This window comes from Macrobrachium nipponense, chromosome 6 (assembly GCF_015104395.2).
Source record: "Macrobrachium nipponense isolate FS-2020 chromosome 6, ASM1510439v2, whole genome shotgun sequence".
Classification (NCBI taxonomy): Eukaryota; Metazoa; Arthropoda; class Malacostraca; order Decapoda; family Palaemonidae; genus Macrobrachium; species Macrobrachium nipponense.
Window position 1 is genome coordinate 65,764,944 of NC_061108.1, and position 22,281 is coordinate 65,787,224.

General features: G+C 39.9%; 1 protein-coding gene across 2 annotated transcripts in view; it reads right to left on the reverse strand.

The window, feature by feature from the left end:
• LOC135216322 (serine/threonine-protein kinase SIK3-like) overlaps nucleotides 1-22,281 on the reverse strand; it is a 1,037,686-nt gene that overhangs the window by 478,915 nt on the left and 536,490 nt on the right. For both annotated transcript variants that reach the window (XM_064251493.1, XM_064251492.1), the window contains exon 9: nucleotides 9,729-9,859. In XM_064251493.1, the coding sequence (XP_064107563.1) occupies nucleotides 9,729-9,859 (131 nt within the window). The remainder of the gene's footprint in view (nucleotides 1-9,728; nucleotides 9,860-22,281) is intronic.

Genomic DNA, 22,281 nt, shown 5'->3' on the forward strand with positions numbered 1-22,281 from the left:
AAGCTGTGTCAGCTGTGCCGATTGTACAATCAGGCCAGCCTTCTACCTCGAAGACTCCACCTCAGCCCATTTACGTGATTTCTCCTCAGGCTCAGCCTTCCACCTCCTACGCTGTCTCCCCCGCCTTTAACCAGGTGTTCGAAGGTCAAGCCTTCCAGCACTATGACCGGTTCGGCAGGGGAGGTAGAGCTAGGGGATCCTTTCGTCAGAGAGGATCAGGAAGGTCTCTCAACAGGGGAAAGCACTTCCGTGGAGGCCGCGGAGGTCACTCGACCCAGCAACAGTGAGATCTCCAAGGTAGGAGGGAGGCTGTTTCTCTTCCGGCATCGGTGGGGATTCAGCAAATGGGCACAGAGCATTGTGTCGAAGGGCCTGGGTTGGAGCTGGATTGGAGACCCTCCTCCACCCAGACCTTTCCTTCAACTTCCATCGAAAGAACTGATGGAGTATGCGGAGGAGCTCCTCCAGAAAGGAGCAATAGCGAGAGTCAACAGATTAAAGTTTCAGGGTCGCTTGTTCAGCGTACCAAAGAAAGGCTCATTAAAAAGAAGGGTAATCTTAGACTTGTCCCGCTTAAACTTGGCCATTCGCTGCGACAAGTTTAAAATGCTGACCATCTCGCAGGTGCGGACCTTACTTCCCCGTGGGGCCGTCACCACCTCTATCGATCTTACAGACGCATACTATCATATCCCTATTGCAAGACACTTTCGCCCTTACCTGGGCTTCAGACTAGGAGACCAGGCATTCTCCTTCAAGGTAGTTCCTTTCGGTCTGAATGTAGCACCCAGAGTGTTCACGAAATTAGCGGAAGTAGTCGTTCAACAACTGAGGTCTCAAGGGATAATGGTAGTAGTGTACCTCGACGATTGGTTGATTTAGGCTCCAACAGTCGAGGAATGTCGTCAAGCCACAATGAAAGTCATTCAATTCCTGGAATATCTGGGGTTCCAGATAAACAGGACAAAGTCAAGACTCACTCCGGAGTCCAACTTTCAATGGCTGGGCATTCAATGGAATCTATCCTCCCATACTCTGTCGATTCCATCAGCCAAGAGGAAAGAAATAGCGAAGTCAGTGAAACAATTTCTAAAGTACAAATATGCTTCAAGGAGAAACCAGGAAAGAATCCTGGGTTCCCTCCAATTTGCCTCAGTGACAAACATCTAGATGAAAGCCAAACTGAAAGACTTAACCAGGATCTGGCGCTCACGAGCAAATGTCAGATCCAGGGACAAGGTATCATCAATACCACAGATTCTACGGAATCGTCTGCGCCCTTGGACAAAGTTAAAGAACCTGTCCATATCAGTACCCCTTCAGTTTCCTCCTCCGGGAATCACTATCCACACAGACGCTTCACTAAGCGGCTGGGGAGGATATTCTCAGTTCAAGAAAGTTCAGGGAACATGGTCACCTCAGTTCCGCCAGCTTCACATAAATGTATTGGAAGCAATCGCAGTGTTCCTGACTCTGAAGAGGTTACGTCCGCCAAAGAACTCTCACATAAAGTTAGTTCTGGACAGCGCAGTAGTAGTCCATTGTATAAACAGGAGGCTCCCAAGTCAAGACACCTGAATCATGTCATGGTAGCCATCTTTTCCCTGGCGGACAAGTTCAGTTGGCACCTCTCCTCCACCCATCTGGCCGGAGTGAGAAACGTCATAGCAGATGCTCTATCCCGTTCAGTTCCTCTGGAATCAAGAATGGTCACTGGACAACAGCTCGTTCCAATGGATTCTCCGGAAGGTACCAGGCCTGCAAGAAGATCTGTTGCTCTCAAACGAACCACACTTCCCTGTTTATGTGGCTCCCAACCTGGACCCTCTGGCCTATGCCACGAACGCCCTGTCCATAGATTGGAACAACTGGGAGAAGATTTATGTCTTTCCTCCGGTGAATCTTCTCCTGAAAGTACTGAACAAACTCAGGACGTTCAAGGGTCAAGTAGCTCTAGTAGCTCCAGACTGGCCGAAGAGCAACTGGTACCCCTTGATTCTGGAATTGGGTCTTCGTCCTCTTCGAATTCCCAATCCCAGGCTCTCCCAGTCAGTACAAATGAAGACTGTGTTCGCTTCCTCAGGAATTCTCAAAACCCTAACTTTATGGACTTCATGAAGTTTACGGCCAAGAGAGATGCAAATATCGATCCACGAAATATTCTTTTCCTGGAATCAGATTAAAGAGATTCAACTTTAAGGCAGTATGATGCTGCAGTTAAAAAGTTGGCATCCTTCCTGAGAGAAGCAGACATTAAAATCATGACAATCAATTCAGCTATATCCTTTTTCAGATCCTTATTTCAAAAAGGGTTAGCAGCTAGTACCATTACGACAAACAGTTAGCTTTGAAGAAAAGATTTTTCAACTGGGTTTTAACATAGACTTAACAGAATCTTACTTTTCGTCTATTCCCAAGGCTTGTGCTAGACTTAGACCTTCAGTAAGGCCTACGTCAGTGTCATGGTTTTTAAATGGTTCTAAAGCTGGCTTCAGATACAAATAACACGACATGTTCATTTATAATGCTCTTAAGAAAAACATTTTTATTAAGCTTGGCTTCAGGAGCTAGAATTTCAGAACTGTCGGCGTTATCCAGAGATGCGAATCATGTAGAATTTAAAAAATGAGAAAAGCTACAACCTTCAATTATTTTTTTGTTGTATTATACATGAAATTGCGCACATTTTCATATATAAAACTTTATGTAATGGCTAATTTAAAATGGTGCAAACATTACCACAACCGCACGTATGATTTTTTCGGAAGTTACCATGCGGACGTAAAGAAAATGTTATTTTTTTCATAAATTCACCATAAATCAAAATATTGTGCTAGAGACTTCCAATTTGTTGCAAAATGAAGGTAAATGATTTAATATTACTAGAATATAAACGTTTTAGCTTACAATTGCGTTTTTCGACCATTTTGGTAGAGTCAAAGTTGACCGAAGGTTGAAAATTTGTCACTTATCATTTTTTATATGAAAATATTTCAAAATTGATAAAAGCTACAACTATGGGTTGTCTTTAGTTGTATTGTGCATGAAATTGCGCACATTTCCATATATAAAACTTTATGTAACGGCTAATTTTAAAATGGTGCAAACATTACCACAATCGCAAGTATGATTTTTTTCGGAAGAGTTACCGCGCGGACGAAAGGAAAAAGTTTTTCATAAATTCACCATAAATCGAAATATTGTGCTAGAGACTTCCAATTAGTTGCAAAATGAAGTTAAATGATTGAATATTACTAAAATATAAGAGTTTTAGCTTACAATTGCATTTTTCGACCATTTCGGTAGTCAAATTTGACCGAAGGTTGAAATTTTGGCACTTATCGTTATTTATATGAAAATATCTCAAAACTGATAAAAGCTACAATCAAGAGTATTTTTTTGTTGTATTCTACATAAAAATGCACACATTTTCATATGTAATACTCCATGTAACGGCTAATTTAAAATGGTACAAAAATTATGTCAAAGTGACGAAATAATTTCCGAGATGTGTCACAGATACTTTTTAGTGCGGCAAGAAAGAAATTCGCGCTTGCATGCCTGCATAACGATTGTAAACAAAACAACACCTTGATCCGTGAGCTCCCAGCATCCCCCAAGGCGCGTGATAGGCCTAAAAGTATTTTTCCGCGAATTTTTAAAAACTTTTGTATGTCGATGTAAAATACGTCCAGTCGGCACCCGAGAGACAAAAAATGTCGATGTAAAATATGTCCAGTCAGCGTTTAAGGGTTAAGCAGTATCAGGAGAAACTGTGTCTCCCGCTGCCACTGCTGGAAATTTAACCCTCTTACGCCGGAGCAGTAAATAAAAATTTGTCTCCCGTGTGCCGGAGGGGTTTCGGAGTGAGCGCGGAAGTGGAAAAAATATTGTTTTCAAAAAATCACAGCGCGCTTAGTTTCCAAGATTAAGAGTTCATTTTTGGCTCCTTTTTTTGTCATTGCCTGAAGTTTAGTGTGCAACCATCAGAAATGAAAAAAATTATCATTATCATATATAAATAATGCGATATATGATAGCGCAAAAACGAAATTTCATATTAATTGTATTCAAATTACGCTGTGCGCAAAACGGTTAAAGGTAACAAGTTACTTTTTTTTCGTAGTAATGTACACTAAATTGCGATCATTTTGGTATATAACACATTGTAAAACAATCAAAGCAACACAGAGAAAATATTATCACAAAATAATGCATGAATTTGTAATGCGCGGACGTAAACAAATATTTTTTTCAAAAATTCACCATAAATCTAAATATTGTCCTAGAGACTTCCAATTTCTTTCAAAATTAAGACAAATGATTGAATATTACTATATTGTAAGAGTATTAGCTTACAATTGCAGTTTTCGACCATATCTGAAGAGTTAAAGTTGACCGAATGGCGAATTTTTTTATATATATACTTTTTATATGCAATTATTTCGGAAATAAGAAGAGCTACAACCTTCAAATATTTTTCGTTTTATTCTACATGAAATTGCGCACATTTTCATATATAAAACTCTATGAAATGCCTAATATGAAACGGAGCAAATATTCCGAGAATGGGACGTACGTATTTCGGAGATTTGTGGCGGAGAATCCGCGCGCGGAGGGAAGGAAAGATTTTTTTTTAAATTCACCATAAATCTAAATATTTTGCTAGAGACTTCAAATTTGTTTCAAGATGAAGATAAATGACTGAATATTACTAGACTGTAAGAGTTTTAGCTTACAATTGCGTTTTTCGACCATTTCGGTAGAGTCAAAGTTGACCGAACGTGGTTTTTTTTCTATTTATCATGATTTATATGCAAATATTTCAAAAATGAGAAAAGCTACAACCTTCATTTATTTATCGTATTCTACATGAAATTGCACACATTTTCATATATAAAACTTTATGTAACGGCTAATTTAAAATGGTGCAAACATTACCACAATCGCCTGTATGATTTTTTCGGAAGAGTTACCACGCGGACGTAAAGAAAATGTTATTTTTTTCATAAATTCGCCATAAATCGAAATATTGTGCTAGAGACTTCCAATTTGTTGCAAAATGAAGGTAAATGATTTAATATTACTAGAATATAAGCGTTTTAGCTTACAATTGCGTTTTTCGACCATTTCGGTAGAGTCAAAGTTGACCAAAGGTTGAAAATTTGTCATTTATCATTTTTTATATGAAAATATCTCAAAACTGATAAAAGCTACAACCATGGGTTGTTTTTAGTTGTATTGTGCATGAAATTGCGCACATTTCCATATATAAAACTTTATATAACGGCTAATTTTAAAATGGTGCAAACATTACCACAATCGCATGTATGATTTTTTTCGGAAGAGTTACCGCGCGGACGTAAGGAAAAAGTTTTTCATAAATTCACCATAAATCGAAATACTGTGCTAGAGACTTCCAATTAGTTGCAAAATTAAGGTAAATGATTGAATATTACTAGAATATAAGCGTTTTAGTTTACAATTGCGTTTTTCGACCATTTCGGTAGAGTCAAAGTTGACTGAAGGTTGAAATTTTGGCAATTATAGTTATTTATATGAAAATATCTCAAAACTAATAAAAGCTACAATCATGAGTATTTTATTGTTGTATTCTACATAAAAATGCGCACATTTTCATATATAATACTTCATGTAACGGCTAATTTACAATGGTACAAAAATTATGTCAAAGTGACGAAATAATTTCCGAGATGTGTCACAGATACTTTTTAGTGCGGCAAGAAAGAAATTCGCGCTTGCGCGCCTGCGTAACGATTGTAAACAAAACAACACCTTGATCCGTGAACTCCCAGCATCCCCCAAGGCGCATGATTCAAAAGTTTTAGGCTGGTAGGCCTATAAGTATTTTTCCGCGAATTTTAAAAAAAACTTTTGTAAGTAGACGTAAAATACATCCAGTCGGCACATGGGAGACAAAAAATGTGACGTAAAATACGTCCAGTCGGCGTAAGAGGGTTAAGAGCTTCTAAGGACTTGAGGTAGTGACATTTGAACACTGTCGGAGATTTCCAGCCTGTATACTTTTTCAGATCATCAAAATTCATATGTTGAAAATAGTTGACTGAGGTAGCTACTGCCCTAATATCGTGAACCTTGGGGAACGAGTCTGGGTTGGCTTGTTTAATGAAATATAATATCTGCTGCCTAATTCCTTTTAAGGAAATGGTGCCACCCTTTTCCCTCATGAATAAAGGGCCTGAGGATTTTATGGCCATTCTGGTAACTATGCCATCTATGTACGTAGCAGCGGCAACGTGAGCTCGTACGGTTGTACCTCAATTTTTTGCTTGAGTAACAATGCAAAAAATCGACCGAGTTGCACTGTTATATTTCGTACTTCTATCCCATGGAAAAACAAACAAATTCCAGTGTTGCAAAATCGAATGTATACATGAGTTTTGTCTTTTAAAATCAATTTATGCAACAATTGTGAATACAGTTATAAAAATGTGATTTAATTACATAAAATTAAAATTTTATTATTCGGATGCAACTGAACAACCTATTGTCTTCATCATGTGAAGGGCTGTTACAAAGACTTCAAATGGTGATGCATACTGCCACTGTATCATATTTATGTATAACAAATTTAAAAAATACCCTGTACCGTAATACATTTTTCATATACATTTTAAGTATAAGTGCATGAAAACTTAAAAAGCTGAAGTTTCTGTAATAAAATGAGCTATAATTAGCTCCCAAATTAATAAAACATAACCATGTGAAGTCTTTGTAAATGCATTTTTCGGAACAGGGGCGGACAAGAACGAACATAAAAAACATTCTCTGATAAAGTGCAGGGCAGTTACAAAAGTTGCCTTAATTTGTATATTTATGTGCAGAAATAAAAATACCTTGTACGTAATACATTTTCATACAAATTTTAACATAAAAGCATGAACATTTATAAAATCAACACATCGATCATTAAATTTGCCCTCTTTTTAACTCAATATTTTCAGAAGAGCGGCATGCGGCGGCTCACAAGAACGAACATGAAAAACCATCCTCTTTGATAATGTGAAGGGCAGTTTCAAAAGCTGCCTTTGTATCGTATTCATGTGCAGAAATAAAAAATACCCAATACAAAATACATTTTCATACACATTTTAAACATAAAAGCATGAACATTTATAAATCAACACATCCACAGCTAAATTTGCACTTATTTAACTCTATATTTTCGGCACAGAAAAGCGTTAGAGGCATATATTCTACCCTAATACCTATGTAATAAGTGCCAATAAAAAAATTTTAATATCATTTGCATAACCTTTATGGTCTGAACAGTATTTTTACAAATAGTATATGTATTCGTTAGACATAACGGTGCTAGCGGCACTGTTAACCAAAAATTGTGCTGTAAAAATATCTTAAAATACCTTATTTTTTTCATAAATATTTTTGACGACAGTCGTAAAACCGATTCGCCACTAAGCGATTGCGCCGTTAACCGCAGGCCACCTGTATTAGATGTAAATATGGTTACGCCAGGTGAAGAGGAGTAGCAGTAGTTTGGTTGTTTAATTTTGGAACTACAGTAGTGCCTCAGGTTACAAAATTAATCTGTTCCAAAGCGGCCTTCATAACCTTATTTAGTGTACAGGGTACAAGAAAAACTGTACATACATGTATGTACGTATGTAGTAAATGTGGAACCTTACCTTTCGAGTGAGGCAATGTCTGAAAGTGGCGACAGAGGAGGAGGACAAATGGCAGAAAACATGAACACTTAACTTTATGAAACATTAAAAAATGGCAGAAAACATTAACACTACACTTTACGAAACACATTGACAAATGGCAGAAAACATCAACACTACACTTTACGAAACACATTGACAAATGGCAGAAAACATTAACACTTAATTATCTCCATCTTCGTCTCCATAGAATGCATCCTCTTCTTTCTGTGAACATCAGCAACATTCTTGGGACCCATGGCTAATAACGTAAGTAATTAAGTTCACACACAACACGATAAAGTAACTTACAGTAGTACAACGAAAGCGAAATCACTAACATGAATTTACCTTAACAAACGAAATCTATGTGAGCGAATGAATTCCAGGTGTTTATGATAACGCTGCCACAACAAAATAGTCAAGGAACGCCTTTACATAGAGGCATGATGGGACAGATGCTGACCAATAGGAGAGCAGGATCTTACGGCAGTGATTAGCATCAGGAACCAATGGGACAGTGGGAGGATGGTGGGGAGTCTACTGAGTTGGCGGCGTGCGAGTTTTAAAATTGTTCTCGGCGGCCCGGGCAAATCTCGGACTTTACAGTACATACACCCTTTCACAACCTGAATTATTTTCGTACACAGAAGCAAAAAAATCTTCGTCTTTGCTTTCGTAACCTGGATTTTTCGTACGTAGGGACTTTCGTATGTAGTTCTTGAATGTTAGATAATTCTGGAGAAGACAACTGGACACCTGTTCAATAACTCAACCCCCTGTGGCAATCAATGCGGACTTTAAGAAGCCTACGGGAGACCCCAACATAATTTCCCAAACTACATTTGGGACGAAAATAAATAGACCATACTGGAAGTCAAAAGAGGGCTCAATTTTTCTATACTATATATATAAATAAAAGCCCTATAGTTAATGGGTTTTTTAAGATTAACTGGCATTTTATGGCCCTACAATGTTCACGTATTAAACGTTTAAGTATAAGACCTTGTATCACTGATAAATGGGACACTAGCAAAGAATGGCATTCTTGGTGCAGTTAGTCTGTTATTTTTCTTTATTTTTTTTACCTAGGGTATTTGGGTAGGTAAAGGCAAAAGGGTTAGATTTTCCGAGTGTGTGTCACTGTCTTAATCCTGTCCAGGTGTCGGATTTTTATTTTATTGTTGGGTGTCTCTCTGCTCTTGACTTCCAATTATAAAATGTCTAAAAGGTTAGCTGGCCTCCTTTCCCCTTTCTTGGGCACTTTTTCTCCCAGTCACATTAAACATTCAGAAGATATTTGTCACAAATCCAGAGAAGCAAATACTATAGCACTTCACAACATAAAACTTTTAAGCCATAATATAGATTCCCTATTCACAAAAGTACCCATAGGACGTTCTACAGTTTTAAAGGGAAAACTAAGAGCCCTATTCACATCATTTCCCTCTGGCCCTTGACAAAATAATAAAGTTAGTTTAATTATGTGTATCTAATAACGTATTTTCATTTGGGGAATTTCTATACATGGAATACTCTGAAACTATAGTAATAAATGCAATAAAACCCAAACACATGCTGTGGATATGTAGATGATATTCTAACATTTTGGGATAATAGTTGCAGCAATTCCATTGAATTCCTTTCAAAATCAAATGCAACATTGCCCAGCATCAAATTTAAAGTTGAATGGAAAAAGACAACAAAATTTCTTTTCTTGATGTTCTAATATACAGTAACATTATGTATAATTAATAACATAGCAATTACCCAAAAATATGCATATTAATAACTTTGGGTTAGGAACTAAAAACAAAATAATCAGCTTAAAAGTTACTCATTCACTAACTCTACATTGGCCGATGTATAAAAAATCACAAAAATAAGTAAGTACGTATTCATCATCAAACTCAAAGAAAATTAGTATTTCATTCTTTTCTATAAATATACCAAATTTCATTCCTTTCAGTAAATATACCAAATCTTTACAGTCTTTAATTATTAAAGGCATTTTTTCCATACCTTTTCCAAGGAGTAAGCTTGATATGGGTCATGAAGAGGAGGCAAGTTCAAGGGAAGAGGCGAACATGAAAAAAGAGGCACAGCTACAGCCGATTCCTCAGTGTCAGAGACAGGACTTCTATCAACAAATCCTAAAAACAGAAGACAGGTTAAATAAAACTGATGGGTATGCTGAAACAAGCAATATTAAAAACCATCATTATATTCTGCCCCTTTTTCTTTATGTGATATTTTAATAAATAAGACTGGAAGCCCAGCAATATTAAAGTAACTCGAGTCCTAGCAAACCTGCAATACAGTAAGAAAGTGTCAATGTTCTGGATGAAAATATCATAACTTGCTACATTCAATACGGAGTATACGTAATAATTTGGTGAGTGTACAAGTATACACACCATTAAAACTATTGCTTGTACAAGACATGAGGATACTTTTTCAAATCAATTACCTACAGTTAGCCCTCAAGTTGTGATTTTTTTCCCCACTCTGCAAAGTGGTCGCTGGTGGGCACAACCCCCCCTCGTCTCTAGTGTTTTATTTTAGTAGCAAATTTTGATTTGCTTTTAGCATTTTGAAGTATCCATCATGTCCATGAAATGCAAATCTTTCTCTCCCTCAACTAGTGACAAAAAGAGGATGCAATTATGTACTGCACTGTTGAAGAGAAATTCATGTTAAGTGGAAAGCATGAAGGCAGCATGCTCATGATGTCTGTCACTGTCTATCATACTGGAATGTAGACTTTCACAATTGACGACCTCAAAATAATAGCTTGCCAATGACCCTACCTATGCTCAGCACTCCTCATTTAATAAATATTTCAATATGCCTCACTTAATTAAATCCTAAAAAGTATACAATTAAAATATAAAACATTAATAAGTCATATGTTGCAGAAACACACACCCAAGTTTTAAGCTAGGTAATGCTATCTGAAAACGTCCGCAAAATATCATTCGACCGTTGTACATCACATTTTGCTTCTAAGAAATTTATTAAAAAACACTACAATAATTATTCATTATGCATTTTTGTACACAGAAAACTAAAATTTTTATAAAAATTATTTCCATGTGGAAACTGACAACAAAGTTTAAGAAAGATTCAGTCAGGAACTGTATTATCATTTTAATCACTTCTACAGTCTTACTGTAGATCCATTTTTTAACTTATGAATTCATTTCTTTCTAATGTAGGCAGTCCCCGGTTACTGGCAGGGTTTCTGTTCCGACGGCTTGAGAATAAGCAAAAATTGCCGATAACTGAAAATCAGTCATTATCGGCACTGATAACCAGAAATTGGCGCATTACGGTGCCGAAAGTCTGATTTCAGTGCTAGACAAGCACCATAAAACTGGATCTCTGATAACCGGGGACTACCTGTATGGTAGCAGTTAGTACATTAACACTTATACTTCATAATACCTGTATGTACATGTTAATGTTAATTAAGGACTACAGTACAATAAACAGAAAAATAAATCATAAAAGTAATTTGTTTTTTTCCTAACATGCACACCTGAAGTTCTAATATACAATTTAGCTTTGAGCACAAGCTGGAAATGGCTATTCAAACTTACTGACATGGTAGGTCACTTTGAAAGGTAAGGTAGGGCAAAGCCCCCCCCCACCTACCTGACTGAGTCTACCCTCCACTTTGTCTTCCTTCCAGTCCATGCGTTAGATGAGGGGTGGCTGAGGTGGGCCTTAAATACACAGAACTTCAGGTTTGTATGTTAGGAAAAATACAAATGACTTTTAAAATATGACATTTTTATAATAAAATAACATTTTGTATATACTTACACAGTAATTAAACAGCTATAGTTTCTAGCTAAAAGGCAGCGTTCTTTTTTATTTTGGTGTAGGAATAGCCCCGCCCACTATCAAGGAGAGGAACATCTTGGCGAAGACACAACAATTTGTTTATGCCCTAAGTCCTGTGAGGGGAGATGGGTGGGCCTCTAATCTTTAATTACCGGGGAAGTATGTACAAAAACTTATTTTATTATGAAAATGTAATTTTTTTTATATGCTACATACCCAGTAATTAAATAGCTGATTCTCACACTGACAGGAGGTGGGATGCAAGAACATATTCTATTCACAAAATATTAAGTAATAACTTTGAGTATAGAAAAATGGTAAAATTGCTAGTTTGTTCCTTACCTATAAGAGAGCTGCTGCAGGAAGATACTGCCAATGGTTGGTGCTCATCTTGCTTTGTAAAGGCATGCCAGTACTATAGCCAAAAGGTCATCTATTACAAGAGTGGGAGCTTTAAGCAAAGGAAGTACTACTTCGGACTCTAATACAGCATAACATTTTGCCTCTGCCCAGGGCGCAGTAACATCACCAATATAACCAGAAAACAAAATAATACTTACAGCAAACTGATTTTAAGAAACACCCATACCCACCCATCAAAAACTATGACTGGAGGGTACCCAGGTACACAGCACCCCCAGACTTCCTTATAACTTGACAACCTCTAATAAGGTGAGGAGAAAAGAAGGAAGGTACACTTCCTATGCATCTGCCCCCAATACCATGCCTGCAACTGCCAAAGGGCCTAAGGTACTACAGTCACTGAATGTAGTCTCTACTTCTTTTAGGTAAAACAACACACACACTGATTTGCACCTCCAATAGGTGGCTTGCACGATGAAAGATAATGAGAGATTGTGCTTGAAGGCTAAGGACATAGCTACAGCTCTAATATCATTTGCTTTGACTTTAAAAATTGGAAGAAGCTCTTCTTTAATTTGCGAGTGACCCTCTCTTACTACATCTCTTAAAAGAAAAGAAAGAGCATTCTTAGTTAAAGGTCAAAACGGGTCTTTCATTGAACAACACAGATTACTGGAGGATCCTTGGATCATCTTAGTTCTGTGTAAGGAAAACCTGAGTTCTTACTGGACTGAGTACTCTTTCTTCATTGTCTGACCCTAAGGTATCACTTACATTTTTAATACTGACAGAACGAGGAACAGGTTTTTGCCGGTGATTCATTCTTAGCCAGGAATCCTAAAGTACAGCAGCAAATCGCATCACACTGCGAGAAGCCAACTCTTCTATAAACCGCTTGAATCTCACCGAATCTCTAGGATGTTGCTAAAATAATCAAGGATAATGTCTTCCTAGTCAAGTTTCTGAGAGATGTCAAACTAAGTGGCTCAAAATTTGGTCCTGAAAGCCATTTGAGACCTACATCAAGATTCCATGACAATAAAGTAGACTTCTTAGATTTGCCAGTGTACAATGACTTCATAAGATCAGTAATACCTTGATTATTCGTGAGATACAGGCTTCTGTCGGAACATTAAGCTGAGCATTGATCTGTAGCCTTTAATCCTAGACATTGATAAACCATTAGAAGTTCTCAAAAATAGCAAAAATTCTGCTATTTCTGTTAGACATGTCTCAGTAGTTGAGACTTTATTGCTTCTGCACTGAGTATGGAAAATCAACCACTTGTGCTGGTAGATGTCTACAAAAGACTGACATCGGCATCTCACCATAGTCCGCAACTGCCTTTGAAAAACCTTTAGCTCTGAGCAACTTCTTGACAGTTTGAAGCTGGTCAGAGCTAGATTTGACAGACCATGATGATACAGCTTGAGGTGCAGCTGTCTGAGATGACTGACTCTTAGAGGGAGCAGTCTCAGAAAGTCGCTAAGGCATTCTAGAAGTTCTGGGAACCACTCTCTTAGTGGCCAGAAGGGAGCTATCAGTAGCATCAATGCATTCTGGTGGAACCTGAATTTGTTCAGGACGTCTCTCACCATCCTGAACGGAGGGCAGGCGTTCACATTTGTTTGACCAATCCTGTAGCATGGCTGGCATCCATTGCCCATGCTAGGGGATCTGGCACTGGGGAACATAACAAAGACAGTTATTTTTGGAAATTGCAAAAAGCTCTATTATGGGAGTCCCCCATAACTTCCTAAGTTCTTGACATACCGACTGATTCACCATCCACTCTATCGGAATCACTTGGTCTCGTCTGCTTAATTGATATGGTAGGACATTCATTCGGCCCAGAATGAATCTTGTTACGATGGAAGTTTGATTCTGCTTTAGCCAAACCAGTAGGTCTGTCGCTGTTGTGCACAGAGAGAATGAATGAGTTTCCCCTTGTTTGGAGATGTACAAAAGAGCTGTTGTGTTGTCAGCGCATACTGTAACAGTTTTCCCCACTACTTCTGGGGCAAAAGCCTGAACCCCTAGATGGACTGCTCTCAGCTCCTTGATATTTAAGTGTGTCGAAGTACTGTCTTAAGAAGCCTTGAACAAACTTGTCAATAGATGGCATTGTCGGAAGGTATCAGTTTAACTTCCAGTTTTGTATCCTTGGGTAGTTGGTGTTCTACATCATCCGAGGCATAGAGTGAATGTGTGAAATCCTGACAGATAACTACCAAAGCAGCCCTCCACTGACCGACTTGTAAGCTTCTTTTGTATTTAGTTAAAATTTCATTTGTTTATTGTCTTTAGTCTGTTATTATATAATTACATAAATCTATAAGTTAATGATGGGGTTCTGATGCACTGCTAATGTATTTACAGAATACCTCTCTCTTGCCTAATTACTGTAAGGATATTGGTCCCCTACATCTGACTTGCACAGTATTGCCTTGCTTGATGTCGGCTCCAATGCAGTGTGTCGCTAATCATTGATTTTCTTTAATGCTGTGATCCATGTTTCATTAACCCTTAAACGCCGAATGGTAAAATAAAAATTGTCTCCCGTGTGCTGGAGGTGTTTCGGAGTGAGCGCCGAAGTGGTAAAATAAAAATTGTCTCCCGTGTGCCAGAGGTGTTTCGGAGTGAGCGCGGAAGCAGAAAAAATATTTTTTTCAAAATATCACAGCGCGCTTAGTTTTCAAGATTAAGAGTTCATTTTTGGCTCCTTTTTTTGTCATTGGCTGAAGTTTAGTATGCAACCATCAGAAATGAAAAAAAATTATCATTATCATATATAAATAATGCGATATATGATAGTGCAACAACGAAATTTCATATATAATTGTATTCAAATCGCGCTGTGCGCAAAACGGTTAAAGGTAACAAGTTACTTTTTTTTCGTTATAATGTACACTAAATTGCGATCATTTTGGTATAAAACACATTGTAAAACAATCAAAGCAACACAGAGAAAATATTATCACAAGATAATGCATGAATTTGTAACGCGCGGACGTAAACAAATATTTTTGTCAAAAATTCACCATAAATCTAAATATTGTCCTTGAGACTTCCAATTTTTTTCAAAATGAAGACAAATGATTGAATATTACTATACTGTAAGAGTATTAGCTTACAATTGCAGTTTTCGACCATATCTGACAAGTTAAAGTTGACTGAATGTTGATTTTTTCATATATATTTTTTTATATGCAATTATTTCGGAAATTAGAAAAGCTACAACCTTCAAATATTTTTCGTTTTATTTTACATGAAATTGCACACAATTTCATATATAAAACTCTATTAAATGCCTAATATGAACCGGAGCAAATATTCCAAGAATGGGACGTACGCATTTCGGAGATTTGTGGTGGAGAATCCGCGCGCTTAGGGAAGGAAAGTCTTTTTTTAAATTCACCATAAATATGAAATTTTCATTATTAAAATGAAGTTTTATTGTATACTTACCGAACAATTATAGAGCCGTGATTTCCACGAGCGGCAGGATACTAAATTCAAATTTAGCGCGTCGGCGTCGCCAACACTGGTGGTGATGACGTCATCTCCCTCCACTCGCGGGAGAACCAGGTACAACTGCCCAGGTGAATCCAATTCTTTCTGCCCGTCCGTCCACCTAAGGGGAGGAGGGGTGGGTATAATCATAATTGTTCGGTAAGTATACAATAAAACTTCATTTTAATAATGAAAATTTCATTTTTATTGTAGTGTCTTACCGAACAATTATAGAGCTGATTACACATTTATGGAAGGTGGGATTCAGTGGACCACTAGTATTTTTAAATGGTTACATTTATTGCAATACCAGTAAACACTCAAGGTGTCTGTTGTACCTTACCTTGTAAGAGAGCTACAGCAGACTGTTACTGCCTCTGGTCGGTGCTCTTCTTACTATTGTAGAGGAATTGGAATTTGACCAAAGTTAGCCTCTACAGGAGTGGAATCCTTCCGTAGTTCAAGCGAGTCAAGGCTGACTGACGGAGGATAGTAACAACAAAGATTGCCCTTGCCCTGGCTAAGACCAGAAATTCAATCATACAAAACATTTGTCACCAACACCAGATTTAAAAACATATATACCCAACCATTGTAAAATCTGACCTAGCAGACTGGTGAGTATCCCAGGTACTCAGTACCCCCAGCTTCCCTTGAACTCGACAACCTATTCAAGGTGAAAAGTTAGCATAGAGGTGACGACCCCTGTGCCGTTTCTCCCAACACCATGCCAGAAACCGCCACCGGACCTAACGTTTTACAATTCTCGAAAACCGTTTCTATCTCTTTGAGATAATGACTCGCAAAAACCGAATTCGATCTCCAGAACGTGCTCTGAAGAATCGAAGCTAAAGATAAATTCTTTCTGAATGCTAAAGAAGTTGCCATTGCTCTAACCTCGTGAGCTTTAACTCTCAGAACGGAAAGATTGTCGTTCTCGGACTGCGAGTGAGCTTCCCTGATAAGCTCTCTAATAAAGAACGATATAGCATTCTTAGAAAGAGGACGAGAGGGATTTTGAACCGAGGTCCAGAGCTTAGAAGATTGTCCTCTAATACCCTTAGTGGCAAACAGATACTGCTTAATAGCCCTGACTGGACATAAGAGCCTTTCCTCCTCCTCATGTCCAACCAAATCAGATAAGTTCCTTACCACAAAACTCCTCGGCCAAGGATTAGAGGGATTCTCATTTTTGGCTAGAAAGGTCAAAGATACCGAAAATACAGCATTGCCTTGAGAGAAACCGACTCTTTTGTCTATAGCGTGCAATTCGCTGACACGCTTAGCAGAAGCTAGTGCAATAAGAAAGAGTGCCTTCTTAGTCAAGTTCCTGAGTGAAGCCGACTTCAAAGGCTCAAACGTGGCCCCATGAGGAACTTAAGCACCACATCTAAGTTCCAAGCCACTGTATCTTGCGGGAGCTTAGTGGTTTCGAAAGACCTAATGAGGTCCGACAGATCTGAATTGGAGGAAATATCCAAACCTCGATGTCAAAAAACCGAAGAGAGCATGGCTCTATATCCTCTGATCGTCGAAGGAGCCAGTTTCTTAGAGTTCCTAAGAAATAGAAGAAAATCTGCTATTTCTGTTAAAGAGGTCGCAGAAGTAGAGACTTTAGCACTTCTACACCACTCTCTGAAGATTCTCCACTTCCCTTGATAGAGTTTGTTAGAAGACTCTCTCCTACAACGAGCGATAGCTTCTGCAGCTCTTCTTGAAAATCCTTTCGCTCTGACAAGATTCCGGACAGTCTGAACCCTGTCAGAGCTAGAGCGGACAAGTTTTGGTGGAACCTCTTGAAGTGAGGTTGTTTGAGAAGCCACTTCTCTGGAGGAAGAATTCTGGGAAGTCTACTAACAACTGGAGAAGGTCCGGGAACCACTCTTTCCTGGGCCAAAAGGGAGCGATTAACGTTAGCGTTACATTGCTGTGCGACATGAACTTGTTCAGCACCTCTCTTATTAGACCGAACGGAGGGAATGCATAAGCTTCCAGACCCGACCAATCCAACAGCATTGCGTCCACCGACCAAGCTAGAGGATCTGGGACTGGCGAACAAAAGAGAGGAAGACGGTTGTTTTCCTTGATGTCTGCGAACAGGTCTATTGACGGTCGTCCCCAAAGGCGCCAAAGTCTCTGACAAATCTTGTTGTCCAAAGTCCACTCCAGAGGTAACACTTGCTGTTGACGACTTAACTCGTCCGCCAGGACGTTCATCTTTCCCGGAACAAATCTCGGGACTAGCTGAACCTTTGCTTCGTTTGACCCACAGGAGGAGATCCTTGGCTACTTCGTTACAGAGAGAAAGACTGAGTCCCCCCCTGTTTCCGCACGTACGAGAGAGCCTGGAGTTGTCGGAATGCACTGACCACTACTCGACCTTCTACTAAGCTCCGAAACTGTCTGAGCCCCAAGAAAATTGCTAACAGTTTTCCTTTACATTTATGTGGAACTTCTTCTCCTTCTCCGACCAAGCTCCTGAAGTCCGTTGATTTCCCAGTAGGGCTCCCCAACCTGTGTTCGATGCGTCGGAAAAGAACTGTAGGTTCGGGAGGATGGGTCGTAAATCTAACCCTTCTTCCAACCTTGCTCGAGAGAGCCACCACCTTAGGTCCTCTTTTATTTGATCTGTGACAGGAAAGGTAATCGAGTCTGTTTGTGTCTTCCTGCACCAAGAGGCTCTCAGGAAAAACTGCAGAGGTCTCATGTGCAGTCTTCCCAACGTCACAAATTTCTCCACTGACGTCAATTTGCCCAGGAGCCTCATCCACTGATTGGCAGAACTTACCTTTTTGTCCAAGAACTCCTGAACTGTCTCCAGACAGCCTTGAACCCTCTTCGGGGACAGAAAAGCCCGAAAAACTTGAGCATTCAGAATCATCCCCAAATAAAGGATGCTCTGAGATGGAACCAACTGGGACTTCTGTTTGTTGACCAGAATTCCTAACTTTCTGGCAAGATCCAGAGTTGTTCCAAGGTCCTTCATGCACCGACTCTCTGATTCCGACCGGAGAAGCCAATCGTCCAGATAGAGGGAGATTCTTACTCCTAATATGTGCAGCCAGCTTCCTATCGGGGATAGAACCCTGGTGAAAACTTGAGGAGCGGTCGCTAGTCCGAAGCAAAGCGCCCGAAACTGAAACACCTTGCCTTCGAACATGAACCTCAGGTACTTCCGAGATTCGCGATGTATCGGAATGTGAAAATAAGCGTCTTGCATGTCCAGAGAGACCATCCAATCCCCGTCTGATGGACTCCAGAACCGACCGAGTGGTCTCCATATGAAATTTTGTTTTCTGGACATGCAAGTTCAGGGCGCTCACATCCAAAACGGCCTCCAGCCCCCTGATGACTTGGGAACTACAAAAAGGCGATTGTAAAAGCCTGGAGGAAAATCCCCTTCTATCTGTTCTATCGCTTCTTTGAGAACAAGCGCTTCCACTTCTGCGGCTAGCGCCAGAAATTTGTCTGAGCCCGGAGAGTATGCCTGGAATGGAATTGGCACAGGTGAGAGCGAGGGAGGTGAAACGAGAGGAATACGATAGCCGAACTTGAGTACTTGCACTACCCAGGCTTCTGCTCCTCTGTTTTCCCATTCCTCCCAAAACAGCGCCAGCCTGGCTCCCACTGGTGCATGAAGAACCGAGCTTTCATTTGGAAGGTTTGTTAACCTTGGCCGAGGCCTTAGACTGAGGTCGCAAATTCGACTTCGGTCGAAAGAAAGCGCTGGGTTTTCCTCCCTCGAAAAGGCGCTTGGGTCAGAGGAGAAACCGAAGGAACAGTCTCCACAGGAGCTTTAGGTCTCTTAGTAGACTGTGCCAGTAAATCCGAAGTAGATTTCTTATCTAGCGCAGACGAAATTGACAACACTACATCGTCTGGAAAGAGGTTATCTTTCACAAAAGGAGCAAACAAGAGAGCGACTTCTGTTGGGACGTAACCCTTTTAGAAGCAAAGGAGCACCAAAGTTGCCTTTTCTTAAGGGTACCAAAGGCGATGAGCGAAGCTAACTCATCACATCCATCCCTAATGGATTTGTCCGCACAGGACAGAACACCAATCCAATCCTCCGCTAACTCCTGAGAAAGAGAAGGACAGTCTTCGATCTTGGCCGCTAAAGAGCCAATAGTCCAATCAAGGAAGCTAAAGACTTCCAAAAGTTTAAATTGATTCTTTACAACGTGGTCCAACTCAGGCGCTGTAAAGAAAACTTTCGCTGCGGCGAAAGCAGATCTTCTAGAGGAGTCGATTAAACTGGAGAAGTCTCCCTGGGAGGAGGCAGAAACTCCCAGAGAAGGAGCTTCCCCCAGTTACATAAAACCTATACCTCTTACGAAGCAACTTAGAGGGAGGGTAAGCAAAAAGAGCCTTCCCTAAGTCTCTTTTCCATAGACATCCATTTCTCCGTCTCTTTCAACGAATGTCTAACCGCTTTAGATAGAACAAGTTTTGGGAGGAGAGGGTCTGAGTTTTCCTCCTCATCAAAAAAGTCGAAGTTGGGGAGCGCGGCCGCTTTCTCAAAATAATCTGGATAAGATACCAGAAGAAATCTAAGGAGACGTGAATAACACGAGAGGTGATGTGAATCCTCCTCCTCTACTTCTTCTTCATTCTCCGATACCGCCGAAGAAGTAGACGGAACTACAACCGGATCTGAAGGTTTCGAACCACCCTTGGACTCATTCATCCAGTTGGTTAACATCTCTAACTGCTTGCGCAAAGGCGCCAGAGACGAATCAAAAACAGTTAACGTAGGCTTGGAAGAGCCTAAATGTTCAGCAGGAGGCGGAAAAACTACTTGCGCCTCGCTCGGAGCCGCCGAAATTCGAGGCGAAACAGGCGCATCAGGCGTAACAGACGAAAAAGCGCCTAAAGAAACACCCTTAGAACTGCTAGCTACAGCGCTAAAACCACAATCTCTACTAGTAGATGGAGCCGAAAAAGGCACAGATTGAGGCGACGAACGAGCCGCTAATGGCCGCGGCGCAACCCTACTCTCAGGCTCCTTATACCGCTTGACTGGAGGAGGCGAAGAATCGGTGCCTGAACGCCTCTTTAAGGGACGCGAAACGGGCGAATCTCGCCAAGAGCGCCGCGCGACCGGAGACGAATCGCTTGAATCATTCGAAAGGCGTCTGACCGCAACCCCTTTCCAACGCTTAACCGAGCCCTGTTGAGGCGCAACAGGCTCAACAAGAGAGGCGCCTGTCTGTGGGCAAATCCCGATCGACTCCCTTGGACTTCCGGTATGTCTTCTCCCCGGTGCGGGGGAGCTGGACAGTGACCTTTGTCTAGGAGACGTGTCAGGACAGACAGACGCACCCTCAACTACACTCTTACCTGAAGCCGCTTTCTCCAAAAATGTCTTAACTGAATTACCAAGTTGCAAAACCGTATTCGCTAGTACCGAAAATTTCTGATCTAGCCTCGATTCCAGACTGGCAATGGTGTCGGAAGAAACTACACGGGAAGCCGGAGAAGCGGGATTAGTAGGAGGAATAGGAGGTGTAGTTAATGGAGACATAACAATTTGAGGAGAAACAGAAGGAACAGAAGCATCGCAAGACGAAGCGGAGCTAAGTCTACTTTCCCTAAGCGCTGCTTTTCTAATTCTGTCTTTAGCTAATTTCTCCGAGTATGAACTAAAAAACTTCCATTGAGAATCAGTCCATCACTACACTGTTACATGTTCGATCTGCTGAACAAACCTGTCCCCTACACTTAACACATTTAGTGTGAGAATCATATTCTAACTTGGATAATCTAGTTTACATCCTGAGATGCAAAACCTAACTCCCGACGGACTAGAATCCGACATGGCAACGCCTAAATAAAAAGCAAAATAACAACAACGCCAAAAAAGAGTACTTCACCAATTCCGAAGATCAATTTCACAAGAAAAAAAAAGCGAGCAAAGTCATCCAACCGCACCGACCACCGATGTTCACCGGACGCCGGCAGGAAAAGAATTGGATTCACCTGGGCAGTTGTACCTGGTTCTCCCGCGAGTGGAGGGAGATGACGTCATCACCACCAGTGTTGGCGACGCCGACGCGCTAAATTTGAATTTAGTATCCTGCCGCTCGTGGAAATCACGGCTCTATAATTGTTCGGTAAGACACTACAATAAATCTAAATATTGTGCTAGAGACTTCAAATTTGTTTCAAGATGAAGATAAATGACTAGTAATACGCATTTCGGAGATTTGTGGTGGAGAATCCGCGCGCGGAGGGAAGGAAAGTTTTTTTTTAAATTCACCATAAATCTAAATATTGTGCTAGAGACTTCAAATTTGTTTCAAGATGAAGATAAATGACTGAATATTACTAGACTGTAAGAGTTTTAGCTTACAATTGCGTTTTTCGACCATTTCGGTAGAGTCAAAGTTGACCGAACGTGGTTTTTTTTCAATTTATCGTGATTTATATGCAAATATTTAAAAAATGAGAAAAGCTACAACCTTCAATTATTTTTTGTTGTATTCTACAAAACTTTATGTAAAGGCTAATTTAAAAGGGTGCAAACATTACCACAATCGCACGTATGATTTTTTCGGAAGTTACCGTGCGGACGTAAAGAAAATGTTATTTTTTTCATAAATTCACCATAAATCGAAATATTGTGCTAGAGACTTCCAATTTGTTGCAAAATGAAGTTAAATGATTGAATATTACTAGAATATAAGCGTTTTAGCTTACAATTGCGTTTTTCAACCATTTCGGTAGAGTCAAAGTTGACTGAAGGTTGAAAATTTGTCACTTATCATTTTTTATATGAAAATACTTCAAAATTGATAAAAGCTACAACCATGGGTTGTTTTTAGTTGTATTGTGCATGAAATTGCGCACA